General features: G+C 47.7%; 1 protein-coding gene across 2 annotated transcripts; it reads right to left on the reverse strand.

Moving 5' to 3' along the window:
• Positions 1-574: 574 nt before the first annotated feature.
• On the reverse strand, positions 575-7,343 carry SET (SET nuclear proto-oncogene). 2 transcript variants are annotated; one of them, XM_027615413.2, is made up of 8 exons: positions 7,099-7,343; positions 5,508-5,565; positions 4,711-4,853; positions 4,263-4,366; positions 4,044-4,157; positions 2,930-3,100; positions 2,698-2,841; positions 575-1,472 (listed from the first exon to the last, which is right to left on the reverse strand). In XM_027615413.2, the coding sequence occupies exons 1-8, from the start codon at positions 7,169-7,171 to the stop codon at positions 1,449-1,451; spliced, it is 831 nt and encodes a 276-aa protein (XP_027471214.2). In that variant the 5' UTR covers positions 7,172-7,343; the 3' UTR covers positions 575-1,448. The 2 variants fall into 2 exon arrangements, with proteins under 2 accessions (XP_027471214.2, XP_035579490.1); XM_035723597.1 differs by having other exon boundaries at positions 2,682-2,841.
• Between the last annotated feature and the right edge of the window lie 6,823 nt (positions 7,344-14,166).

Below are 14,166 nucleotides of genomic sequence, written 5' to 3' on the forward strand. Positions count from 1 at the left end.
TCTCACCCGGATTCACACAGACAGGCCTCGCTGGAGAGCTATATGCTAAATAGCTAGTACTTTGACACAAAAGTACTCCTGAGTTTCTTACCACCAATACGGACTTCTTACTCTGAGAGTCTGTCTTCTTGGCCACATTTCATAGTACCAACGAAGACATGCCAGTAACTGCCTTGTGTGTAACTTGGCATTAGAGCACCAGGTCTGTCTGATGGTGGTGGCAGGCACTATTATTATATCCAGGTAAATAAAGGCCCATTTTTAAAAATGCCAATTTGAGACACAAATCAAGGGCACAACATAATCAGAACTGAGTTTTGAGCAATCTGGTATCCTGACTGATGTGAAGATTTCAGAAACTGACAGCAAATTGTACCCACGATGGCTCCTGGCTTTGGAGACATTACTACATTGATTCAGATCCCTTTCTCAGTCCACACAGCCCTGAGGTCACCCTGCAAAGTGCGTATCAAAAAATACGGAGTCAGGGTAACAAAGTTTGACAATACGTTATACAAGTCAAACTTGGAAAATCATATTAAATACACCTGTTCTGAGAGAAAAGCATCAAATCCTTTGTGTACACATTTAGTTTTATTGTAACAAAGCAACTTGTACACTTTTAACGTTTAAAACTGAGCATCATCTTTCCTTTCCAGTGAAACAAAAAGAAAATTTAAAAATAAACAGGAACAAAATTACAATAGAGAATGTCAATTCCAAATAAGATCCTACAGGTTCTGCTGATTCTCCCATCGAGTGGCAGGGCTCAAGTCATCATTAGGAGAGAGTTTTATTTTAAAAGTGTCATCTTAAACTGCAAGGATGTCCGTTAAACATCACAATTAAACATGCCAAAGGAGAAGCCATGTTGTCAAAATGCCCACTTAACCCACCCAAACATCTCAAACCCACCCTTTGCTGTCCTTCTATAACCCCATTTTTTTAAGTTTTTTTTCTTTTTTTTAAACAAGAGAAAGTAGACAGGTACATGTTGGTAAATGCTAACTGTCCATATTCACATAGAGACACAGTGTAATCTCTGAGCCCAATATACAGAGAAAGGAGGAAAAAAGCTAGAATTCTATGCACTACTACACAGGGGCCTAGCACCCTCCAGCTTCCAGCAGAGCTAAGGGAGCAGAAGGTTTTTCTTTTTTCCCACAGAGCACGGTGGTGTTGATTCCATAAAGTTTTTGTTGAGACAGGAAGGGATAAAAATGAATTTGGAACAGAAAGGGGTAGAGATTCTTTTCCCACTGTATTCTGCTCAAGGTATTTCCCCCAAAATAAGTTGAGAACCATGGTATAAAGGGAGAGAAAAGAGACTTCAAAAAACAGGGCGAATGAGCACAAGAGGAGGAAAAAAAAAAAAAAAAAGACGGCAACTTGCTCCCAGGGACTGAAGAAAATTAAAAAAAGGAAGGTTGGAATCCATCAGTGTTCCATTAGTCATCTTCTCCTTCATCCTCCTGTAAGAAAAAAGTGGGCAGTCAATCTTCAAAGGTTAATTCTAAAGTCATTCCTCAACATTCCAACACTTACGGACTTCCACAGAACAAACTACCACGTTACAGGGACTTGTAATCTTATAAGCCTACAAATCCGTCTGTAACAAATCTCAACTGCAAGACCCAGTGATATTGTTTCAGGTAAATTAGTTAACTTTTCAGCACTCACCAAAATCACTCATCTCTTTCACACCAAATAACAGAAACCAAAAACCAATCTATCTCAATCTCACTGTAAGTTTTTTTTTTTAAGTATTTTATTTATTTATTTGACAGAGAAAGACAGAGCGAGAGAGGGAACACAAGCAGGGGGAGGGGAGAGGGAGAAGCAGGCTTCCCGCTGAGCAGGGAGCCCGATGCAGGGCTCGATCCCAGGACCCTGGGACCATGACCTGAGCCGAAGGCAGACGCTTAACGACTGAGCCACCGAGGCACCCCTCACTGTAATTTTTTTTTTAAAGATTTTATTTATTTGAGAGAGAGAGAGAGAGCACATTGAGAGGGGGGAGGGTCAGAGGGAGAAGCAGACTCCCTGCTGAGCAGGGACCCCCCCGATGCGGGACTCGATCCCGGGACTCCAGGACCATGACCTGAGCCGAAGGCAGTCGCTTAAGCAACTGAGCCACGCAGGCGCCCTCACTATAAGAATTTTAATGTTTGTCCAAAACATGCAAATCTGTTATTTAGAGATCTCAGAATTTGACCAACGGCACGGCATTATCAGTATCACCTTCATTAAGTACTGGCCAGGGAAGGACAGGATGGAGTACTAACCACAAAGGCAGAACTAGTTACGTAGTTAAATCACAAACACATGACCTTATTAAAATCTTCTTCCATCCTGTACAATAAAATAGCTTGTCTCATTGCAAATCCATAATCAGCTGGCCAGTTCTATTATACAATATATTTATTTATTTTTAAAGATTTTATTTATTTATTTGAGAGAGAGAGAATGAGAGATAGACAGCACGAGAGGGAAGAGGGTCAGAGGACAGACTCCCCGCTAAGCAGGGAGCCCGATGCGGGACTCCATCCCAGGACTCCAGGATCATGACCTGAGCCGAAGGCAGTCGCTTAACCAACTGAGCCACCCAGGCGCCCTACAATATATTTAAACCCACAAAATAACAAGATAAATCCTTTGAGATGATCTTTTTTTGTACTTAACCAAATTTTCTTTTACCTCTCCTTCCTCCCCCTCATCATCATCTTCATCTTCTTCACCTTCATCCTCATCTCCTTCTTCATCGATGTCTTCCAATCCTTCTTCTTCTTCATCATCATCATCTTCTTCTCCTTCCCCTTCTTCATCATCCATATCGGGAACCTTAAAAAAACCAAGAGTTACCTGAGGAACTAATTTTCAAACAAAGGAGACAAATACAACCTTGAATAAAGGTACATTCTCAACTCACCAAGTAGTACTGTAACGGATTTGGCCAAATATCATCTTTGATGACCTCTCCTAACTCATCTGCACCTGCATCAGAATGGTCAGTAAACCAGGTGAAGAAGCTCTCTGGTTCCTCATGCTGTCTCTTCCTGCTGGCTTTATTCTGTGTTTGACTTGAACGTTTCGTCAAATCCTAAATGAAGACAGAAGAATTTTTGATACAGGTTTTCCACACCTAAATTCCCTACAAATTAAGATTTTAACCCAAAACTGGGGGGGGGGGGGGGGTGTTTGTAACACTGTATGTTATCTAAAACAAATCATAAAACATACAGCAGGTAAATAAATCCTAGAACTCTTAGGTCTGCAAAGACTTGTCAGATTTGTACAACAAGCTTTTCCTGAAAAAGTACCATGTAAATTTGGCTTTTTTTTACAAAATTAGTTCCACTTTGACAACCACTACCGTAACACAGTATAATAATTTAACATGGGGGGGGGCGCCTTGGGTGGCTCAGTATCCGGTGATGGAACTGTGCATAGGGCTCTCTGCTCAGCATGGCATCTGCTTATCCCTTTTCCCCTCCCCCTACTCATGCTTGCTCTCTCTCCCTCTCTGAAATAAATAAAATCTTTAAGAAATTTTAGGGGTGCCTGGGTGGCTCACTCATTAAGCGTCTGCCTTTGACTCAGGTCATGATCCCAGGGTCCTGGAACTGAGCCCCGCATCGGGCCCTCTGCTCCGCGGGAAGCCTGCTTCTCCCTCTCCCACTCCCCCTGCTTGTGTTCCCTCTCTCACTGTCTCTCTGTCAAATAAATAAAATCCTTTAAAAATTAAATAAATAAATAATTTTATATGGGTTCGCCATTAAAACACAGACAAAAATGTAGCTTGGGAAGTAACAAGCCATTTGAAAAAGCTCAGTCACCAATATGAAAACCAAAAAAATGTAGCCTGTTTCTTTAAAGACTTGCACTAGACTTTGTAACAGCTCCAAGCCATTGTATTTGGCTAGAGTTTTTTACAGTTTAAGGATCTGCATCGAACACATCACCAAAGTGGCAAGTATTGGTAAATGGTTCAACTACACCAAAATACACAAAATGATACCTTCACCCAACAATTCCTCAAATACCTTTCCAGATTTCCATTTGATTTCGGTGGACTTTGAAGATGGATCACCACTCTCATTCAGATGAAATTCTTTGGAGAGAACTTTATTTTCGAAGTAAGGGTTTTCATCAAAATACTATAATAAAAGATTGAAGAACTGGAAATCAATACAAACAGGTCTTCCAACCAAAGCTCCAATTCATTTCCACAGCGGCAAACAAGAGGAGTTACTGATACTTACAAAATCTATTCTGTAACCTGATTTAATATCTTCAAATTCTGTCACTTCAACTCTTGTCAAATAATGCAGCGCCTCTTCATCCTCCTCCCCAAGCAGTGCAGACACTAGACGAGCAAATTATAGGTCAAATGAGTATTAAACAATTCAAGTGATGCTTTTAAAAATTTTCCAAACTTAGTGAGCATCTTTGATTTCATAAATCCATTAAGTGCAAACCATATGGCTCAGTTTAGAGCTGTCACTATCTTTTACCAAGTAATTAAAGAGAATTCCAAGTTAGAATATAGTCACTTCTAAAACACAGAAAGCTTTAAATGCAAGCCTCCCCTCTCTTGCGTGTTTTAATCTCATGTAACCAAGATGTTGGACCAAGTTCTCAAGCCAAGTCCCTCCACTCTAACAAGCACAGACATCCCATACCCTGGAATAATGCTCCGATACAACATACCTTGTGGATGGTTGACAAATGTTGTTACCCAAAAATTGGGGATTTTGGCGATCAATTCCGACCTCTTCTGAAAAAATGGTTGGCGGAGTTTGTTATATTTCTGTTCTACTTTCAAAATCTCCTCACTGGCTTGTTCATTAAGTCTGAAGCAAATGAAAAACAATGTTGCCAATGATGGTATTTGACAAATACAAAAATTGCTGAAACTCCAGAATATTAGCTTTCAAAGAGTACAAAGTAATTATTTATAATGACCAAAACACCTAGATTTTTGTAGAGACTCAAGTCAAAACTAAGATGGCAATCTGATATGCTTCACCAACACACTCAATAATTAACAGTTCTTAAAGTGCCCAAACTGATCGTTTTGGTAACATTGTATATTTACATCACCAACTCTATCACCAGGCTAACTGCAATTGTTTCCACCTCAAGCAGATGTTTTAAAAAAAAAAAAAAGGTGCTAATAAAGTAACAAAGTATAACCCAAGTGGGAGCAACACTGATGCCATGCTAAACTATCAGAAGTCCAGGCACTGCAATTCAGACAACTTGTAGCCTTTGAAAGCAAACCCAAGTTTTACAAGGTCAATGTACTTTCTTCAAAAACTTTTTGGTTAACATACAAGTCTTTCACAGGAAATTAAAACTGAACTTTCAAAATATTTCCAACTAAGTTATAATCATCTTCACTTAGCCAGTGGATACAGATTTATCTGACCCATAGTTTCAATGACTATCAGACTGTAAGCTGCATCTCAGAAAACTTCTGCAAAGTAAACTACAAAAAACTTTACCTGTCTATTTCATTTTGTACTTCATCAATATGTTCAATTGCTTCTTGCTGTTCTTTTTCTGCAAGAAAAAGGTGTATAGGACTCAATACTAGTTAGAATATAAAATTCGTTTTCCTGATGTTGTTTGTGATGTGACATATCAATAAAAGTTTAAAAAAAAAGAAACTGCCAACTACAAGGCATGCTCTCCACGTGTTCGTGCCTGTAGTTGACAAATTACTTTTTAATTAAGACTATTCACAAATCATGCAATCTGCTAGGCTACTCAAGAATGTTTGCAGCACTTTTTGAAGAAGTTTCCTTACAAGAAAGAGTCCAGTTACTAAAGTTTCTATTATGAAAGAAAAGGAATAAACCTTATTCAAAAATTCTTAGTTATTTATCACATTATATACCTGTTAACAGAATGATGCCAGCTGTTAACTCCAATACGGAAACTAACCCAAGACCATAACGAAAATGAGGACACCACCTATCTCAGTGGTAGAATCACTTCTTACACAAAGTTGAAAATACTGCTCAGTATCGATTACAATTAAGACATCAGACATGCCTGACAGGTAAGGCCCTTGAATCTTCCGGACCATCGTAAAAACACTGGACTTTACCTTCTTAGAATAAGAACCCTAGGATTCGACCCTGACCTTTCTCTCCCCTCCAACCCAGTTTCAGGCGGGCTTATGAGATGAGGCCCCACACGACTCTGAAGCACACTTAGGGGAGCAAGCATGAAGTCTGAAAACTATGAGCCACGGAAGGCAGAGGAAGGAAAGGGGTGTGCTATGGAAGAGGTGCCCTTTTGTCCGGTGAAGACTGCAGAACCTACAAAGCTAAGTGGGCGTGAAGGGGCCTGATCGCGCGGTTCATTTCCGGTAACCATCCCGGGTTTTGCAGCCCCCCTGCCGAGAAAGCCTTTACGGCCAAGGCTGGGAGGTTTGCTGAGAGCCATTGTAAAGCCCCTCCGACACGCTGGCCGCCGGGCCAGGTTTCACAGCGTTCTGCCGCGACGCGGTGGCCACCCCACGGGGAAGTCTGCCCGCGGCCGGCCAGAGCATCCTCCCGGGCGGGCCAGGCCCACTGCGCGGCCGGCCGCGTGCTTCCCCGCGCCCCCACCCCGCCCCAGCTCCAGGCAGAGGTCCGCGCCGGGGCCGGCCTCCGGGTGCGGGTGCGGGGGCGCCGCCCGCAGGCCGGGCGCGAAGGGGGAGCCGCGCGGAGGCCCGGCCGCGGGGCCGCGTCCGGCCGCACCATGTGGCGGCGGCGGCGGCTGATGGGAGCGAGGCATCATGGCGGAGCACAATAAAGAGAGGCTTCTCGGGAGGGAGGGAGGGGGAGGAGAGCGAGGGAGGGGGGAGAGGAAGGGGGGTCTCCTCCGCCCGCGCCGAGCAGGCCGCAGCCCCCGCCTCGCAGCGCCGTCCGCCGCCGCGGCGCCACCCCGGCCCCGGCCCCGCGCGCACAAAAAAGGGCGCCGAGGCGCGCGCCGGCCCGTCCGCCCAGCGCCCCCCGCGCGCCCCGAGCCCCGCCGGCGGCCTGCGGGCCGGGCGGGCGGCGAAGATGGCGGCGCGGGCCGGCCCCCGCCTCGCCTGCTCCTCACCTGAGGTCTCGTCGGCCCCGTCGTGGTTGGAGTTGAGCTCCTTTTTACTGACTTTGGCCGCCGGCGCCGACATGGTGCTGCTCCGCGGTCGGGGGGGGAGCGGGGAGGGGGAGAGAAGGGAAGGCGAAGGGGGCGGGCAGCGGCTTCCCCTCACGCCACACGCGCGGGCGCTCGCTCGGTCCGGCCGCCTCCTCCCGGCGCTCGCTCGCTCGCTCGCTCTCCCTCCCCTGGCTCGCGCGCGCTGCCCTCGCGGCCTGACGACGAGGGAGGGGCTGGGGCGGCGTGCCGGGCCCCGGCCCGGGCTCCTGCTTACGGAGGGGAGGCGGCGGCGGGCGGGCAGGCGGCTCGGCTCCCTCACTCACGCTCCGCGGTCCAGCTCGCTGCTCGCTCTCCCGAGCCGCCTCCTCCTCCACCTCCTCCTCACGGCGAGGGGCGGGCGGCAGGGCGCAGGCGCGCCAGGCCCCGAGCGCACGCCCCGCCCCCGGCCGGAGAGGCTCGCGCCGCCCCGCCATTGGCTGGAGCGCCGGGACGAGGGGGCGGAGCCGCGGCGAGGAGACACAGGGCCTGGCCGAGAGGCGGGAGGAAGGAACGCCGCGACGTACGGGGGCCCCCCGCGCCGCGCTCCCCTCCCCCGCTTTCCCCTTCTCCAGCCCGACCCGGGACATTTGCGCGCTACGGGCGCGCGGCGGCCCGAGGGGCGGGGCCTCTCCGGGCTGCGCGCAGGCCCCCCGGCGGGCGTGTCACGTGGTGGCGGAGCGGCTTCCCTTCTCCGTGGGGTGGCGCGGAGCGGGGTGTTAGAGCCCCCCAAGAAGTGTAGGCCTTGTTATAGCCTAGCTTCACACCCGGGCCCAGAAATACACCCACCCCGGGCTCGGCGCCGTGGGACACTGCTGGGGCATCCCTCTTCGTGGGTGAAGGAAGGCGACATCTCCATCCTATTTTCCAGATGGGGAAGCTGCCCTTCGGACTCACTCAGGCTTGTTTGCAAACCCCGAAGCTGTCCAGTCCACTTACAAGGCCTTTTCCTGGCTTCTAGTCCAAGCTCTGCCCAGACGGCCGTGTGCACTTGGGCAGGTCACCTTCCCTCTCTGTACCTATTTCTGAAATTATATAATTCAAAAAAAGGCTGACAAAGGGGAACGTTGTGTGATTGGTGACTTTTAGGCAGGGCCGCGCCAAATTGGAAGTCCTCTGAAGGCAGGGAGATGGCCACGCTCATCTGCGCGTTTTTTGCCCAACTTGGTGCCTAACGCTTGCAAGAAACAGTGCTAGGAGCCAGTCCCAGCAATAGGAGTAGATCTCATTGAGGGGCACAACTACGCCCGAAGGCGTAGGCGGTGTTAAATTCATTTCACCACGTCAGAGATAGGACCTACAAGACCTGCTTTAGCGGCCAAGACTTGAACCACTAAGTAAGGCCAATGCATTTCTGTTTAATGTTTTTCAGGTAAGGGCGCCTGGGTGGCTCAGTTGGTTAAGCGACTGCCTTCGGCTCAGGTCATGATCCTGGAGTCCCGAGATCGAGTCCCACATCGGGCTCCCGGCTCAGCAGGGAGCCTGCTTCTCCCTCTGACCCTTTCCCCTCTCGTGCTGCTTCTCTCTCTCTCTCTCAAATAAATAAATAAAAATCTTTAAAAAAAAAATGTTTTTCAGGTAATGCAAATACACCACTGTTCTACCCTCTTCCAGAGCCCCAAGAGGTGGACCACCAAAAGCCTGAAATCTCTCGCCTGGGCCTTTGTAAGCAGAATTTGGGGTTGGATTATTTGCCTTCTAGCACTCATGTTTTACTATCAGCTCTTAAAGCTCAAGCAGTGTCTTTAATGTTCAAGACAGTCCATTGGTAGGTGATCGATAAAGATAAATGTTAAATAAATGGCATACAGTCCATGGGTAGAGAATACAAATGTCTTCTTGGGACTCTCCCCCAAACCCAGAAATTCATCTAATCCTTTCCCTCCTGAGCCCAGCTCAATCCCACACCTGTCTCAGTTGTTGGACAGGCTTTTTAAAGGAAGAATTACTAGCACCAGCGATAAGCTGGTAAATGTTTGACAACCATCTCTCAGAAGAGGAAAAAAAAAAAAACAAACCACACCAAAACCCCTGATTTGTAGCATTTGCTGATTTTAGTGGTGTATAAATACTCTCATGGCCAATTTCCTGCCACCACTGTGATGTCACTGAACAGCGCTGAATTAAAACACCAGGCTCTAGTGCACTGCTGAGGAATGTACCCTGGGCCACAGGCTGTGATAAAGTACATGTGTTTTCTCATTTAATCCTCACAAAATACAAGGTAGGTATTAATATCCTCATCACACAGCTAAATCCAACTTTTTTTGATGTGAGTGGCAGAACCACAATTCTAAACCATGCCAGTGGATAACAAGGCCCCTGCCCTAAAACTGTTGGGTTTTTTTTCATTTTTTTGACCTGACATTTGACATCAGGACTCAGTATATACCTAGACACAAAATAATACTTACCCTTACTAAGTGTGATGTGCCTCTTAATTTTCTACTCTATTTTATTTTCTTTAAATGCAGGTCGCACTCCACCTAATTGATTTTGTGACCCATTAATGGGATAAAACCGTCGGAAAAACACTGTGCTGAGGGCTGCTGTTTTCAGACAAAGCCTGCTTACAGGCTGTGAGTAGCAGTGACCCAGAGCATCTCCTGAGTTCCTGATCTACCTGTGTTTCCCACGCATCCGCAGGGGCTCCAAGTCTCCTTTCCAACCATCCCAACCCTTAAAACCAACCCGCTCCTCTTCCTGACCTCCCACAACACTCTCAAGATGAATGCAGGGAGCACACACTAGGAAGTGGAAGAGAAAGAGAAAGCAAAAGGGCAAGAGTTTCAGTAAACAAGGGAGTGGCATGGACATGCCAAGAGATAATTCACCCATGCTGAATTAGTCACTGTGGTCTCCCCGAATCTAAATCATCCATGAGCTCTGCATTCTCTCCTTGGCCTCTCACCTCCCTCCAGGAATTCCTTCCTCTCCTCTCCTTTCCTCTCCTCCCCAGCTTCCTTTGATGGAGGAGAGCCCTGCAGCTTAAAGATTGGATGAGATGTGGGCATTCCCTGCAACACAGCAGGGTCCCAAGATGACCAGGAAATCTTAGCTAGGATGGCCTTCAAAACCTATCCCCTCCACCTCTCTGAGCCTCCTTTTTGTGATCTGTAAAAGGGAATTATTCACAGCTTCTGTTTTGAGAGCTGATGGATAAAGAGTGTATAGCACTGTGCCTGGCTGACCAGTGCCCAGGAAGTGGCATGAGCTGTCATTTGGTTTTAGATGAACCACCCTGGAGGAGCTATGGTTGTACCTTCTAATCCCTCCCGGTCCTGTTGATTCTCCCAAGGAACTAAACAGAAGGTGACCAGGAGGACTCATCCACATTTGGCTGCTCACAAGTAGGGAAGAATTTACAAGTAGTAAATTTCTTCTCATGAAGAAGAAATTTATTATCCATCAAGAGCACTGATTATGAGCCATTCGATGTCTTGAGTGTTTCATATCTATTTAAGCCACACAGCAAGCCTAACAGATGGGCTCTGTTGAGCCCATCTTACAGAAGAAGAAGGAAGCACAGGTTATGTCACTTGCCCAGCAAGGTCACACAGTCAGCCAGAGCCAGGTTTCGAAGACTGGCTGTCCAGCTTTACCACGGAGGGGGGGGGCATCAGCTGGGCAGGTCTTTTGCATCTCATTTTGAAGGGGATGGGGCTGGGACCCATTCAAGTCAAACTTGACACATCACCCTCAGACCCACTGGAGCACCATGATATGGACTCCTCATCCAGTGCTCCTTCCACAAGCATGGCTGGATCTCAGCCATGTCAGCAAATAAGGAAGATTTATGGGCTCCCGAGCTGTTCCCCTCTGCACTTAGGCAGCCTGCTGTCACATTTTCCTAGGGCAACGCTTTCCTGTCTTCTTACTTATAGAGACCCAGCTCCCTCGAAGTTCCCACCAAATCCCCACTCCATCAGAGAGGCCTAATCACACAAACAAACCAGGTTGTGACTGGTTCCAAGCAGTGTGTCTGGAAAACCCAGCCCTCACCTCTAAGTTAACAGTTAATGGGGAGGAAGGGGCAGACGTGAAACAGACAATGACAATGTAATGAGGTAAGGGCCAGGCTGGGGGGGACTCTAAGCACTACAAGAGCAGAAGGGGGCTCCTAACACCAGCAGCTGTGGCTCAGAGAATGCCTGCAAGAAGTGACTGATCAGCAGAAAGCTGCAAGAGGAGAGGAGCACGGGCAGGGAGACAAGAGTGATCCAGGCAGAGGAAAAGTGGTCTTCCAGGCCCTGAGGTGACAGAGAGAAGAGCAGTGGAAGGTGTTGCAGGGAGCAGGAACCTGGAGAGGTGGGCAGGAGCCAGGGGGATGCGGGGAAGTCACTTAGTCGATAGCTCGAGGGCAATGGGGAGGCAAGGGTTTTAAACCAGGGAGTCACGTGATTGACTTTGCTACGGCGGATGGAGGTTGGGGGGGTTGGAGGTTTGGAGGAGGAAGCTGGAAGCAAGAGGAGTGGCAATAATCTGGCCAGAGTTGTGGGCAGGCAGCAGCCGCAGGAAGTGGTTGGATAGGAGAGGTACTTAGGTAGAACCACCAGGACTTGGGGATTTGTCTGGATGTGGAGAGGTGAAAGAGAGGAAAGGGGTCATGCATCACCCAGCCTCAGGCTGGCTATTGGTGCCACTCGCCAAGACAGGGAACCCTGGAGGAGTGAGTTTGGGAGCTGGGAGACAGCCCACCTTAGGTGCTGGGTTGGGGGCAGGGATGAGCTCCCACATGCTCTAGGTCTCTCAATTTCGCCCCTTCTAGTTTTTTCTTCGCATCACCTAATCCACTCACCCACCCTGGGCTGAAACGCTTCAGGGTGTTTGGGGTCATATCTCAAAAGGCATTGGGGGAAAAAAAATCCCTTAAGTCTCCGATTAAGTGTTGTAGGGACATACCTCCCTTAGGCAAGTGCTGAGATGTCGACGTCTCCTGCAGCTCGGGGGCAGGAGGTAGTCTCGGTTTCTTCGTTTGAGGCAGGAGTGAAGACTGGCGTTTGGGGGCCATGCTGTGAGGAAACTCCACGAAACCAGGAGAGAGTCACGTCTGGAAAAAGCCCCGCTTGCTGGAGCTGCCCCAGGTGGTGGAGGTTTAAATCTACGGGATTGGCAGCCAGGAAGGGATATTTACATGACAGTGGGACACCCACCCCATCCCCTCCCCTAGCCTCATCCCTTCCCTCCCACCCTCCAATCAAGATCAACTTCTTTTAGTTGCTCTCTGCAGTTCCCTATGGGGCATTCTCGGCCCTGGGTGGGCAGGAGGAGGTGTTTCCTGTGGGAGAAGTTCTTTCCTCTCTAGGACCCTCTCGGTAGTGACTGGAAATACCAGCAGCCTTTCCTAAATCCTCTAGATAGGCAGACCTGCCCCCACTGAAAACTTGCCGTCGTCGTCGTCGTCGTCGTCTTCTTCTTCTTCTTCTTCTTCTTCTTCTTCATTTTTTTTCCCCCTTTGGCCTCTAGATTTAAACATGCCCTTGCCTTACCTCAGCCTGGAACGTTCTTCAGGGCCATTAACTTCACCTCCATCTCCACGTCTGGCTAACTCCCACCCAAATTCCAGGTCTCAGCTCAGAGATGTGAATGAACATTGAAATACAGGATTCCCAGTCAAGAATTACAAAGGAAGGGGCGCCTGGGTGGCTCAGTTGGTTGAGCGACTGCCTTCGGCTCGGGTCATGATCCTGGAGTCCCGGGATCGAGTCCCACATGGGGCTCCCTGCTCAGCAGGGAGTCTGCTTCTCCCTCTGACCCTCTTCCCTCTCGTGCTCTCTATCTCTCATTCTCTCTCTCTCAAATAAATAAATAAAATCTTTAAAAAAAAAAAAGAATTACAAAGGAAGAGGGAAAAGAAGGTGCCCTTGAGAAGACTTGGAGCATTTCATTCTACACTCATTTTGGATAAAGACAGGAAGTTGAGTTTGAAGAATTTTTAGAAGGCATCCTGTCTCAGGGGATGAAGGGGGGGGGATCACAAACATCAGTGCCTCTTGCAGCCTGTCAGGTAATAACTATGTATAAGCAAGCAACTGGATTTCACCACAGCTAGTGGAAGGCAGAGTGGTACAATCACTCTGGAAAACTGCCAGCTCCACCCAAACTGAACTTATGTTCAGCACTTCTGCTCCTGGTTATATTCCCAACAGAAATGCTTACCCATGTATTCTAATATGTGTGATGGACATGTGCAAGAATGGTCATAGCGATATTCATAATAGTAAAAATCTGAAAATGAAAGTATCAATACTGGAATGCATACATCGTGAAATATTCACACAATGGAATATGATAAAGCATTGAAAATGAACGAACCCACAACTACATACTATGATGAGGTTACAGCCTACAAATGTAGTGTTGAATGAAAGACACAAGACACAAAATAGGATAGGCTGTGTGATTTCATTTATATAAAGTACAGAAACAGGCAAAACTGACCTATGCTTAGGAGAAGTCCAGAGTGTGGTTAACCTAGCCTTGAAGAGAGATCTTATTGAAAGGGGACACTAAGGGCCTCTGGAGTCCCCCTGGTGCCTGGTTTCTGGATCTCGGCCTTGCTACACCACTGTATCTGTTTGTGAAATCTGTGTTGCCAGGTCTCTGGTCTTCCTAAAGAGAAGCCAGAGGTCCTTTTTTTTTTTTTTAATGTGAACTCTGGATTTGTTAAAAATTAGCAACAAATTAAATATTTTATTTATTTGTTTGTTTTTAAATCAGAGAGAGAGAGAGTAAGCACAAGCAGGGGGAGGGGCAGGCAGAAGGAGAAGCACGCTCCCTGTTGAGCAAGGAGCCCGATGTGGGACTTCATCCCAGGACCCTAGGATCATGACCTGAGCTGAAGGCAGCCGCTTAACCGGTTGAGCCACCAAGGCATTCCACGAATTAAATTTTTTTTTTAAGATTTTTATTTATTTATTTGACAGAGAGAGAACAGAAAGAGACACAGCAGGAGAGGGAACACAAGCAGGAAGAGTGGGAGAGGAAGAAGCA

This window comes from Zalophus californianus, chromosome 13, assembly GCF_009762305.2.
Source record: "Zalophus californianus isolate mZalCal1 chromosome 13, mZalCal1.pri.v2, whole genome shotgun sequence".
Lineage (NCBI taxonomy): Eukaryota > Metazoa > Chordata > Mammalia > Carnivora > Otariidae > Zalophus > Zalophus californianus.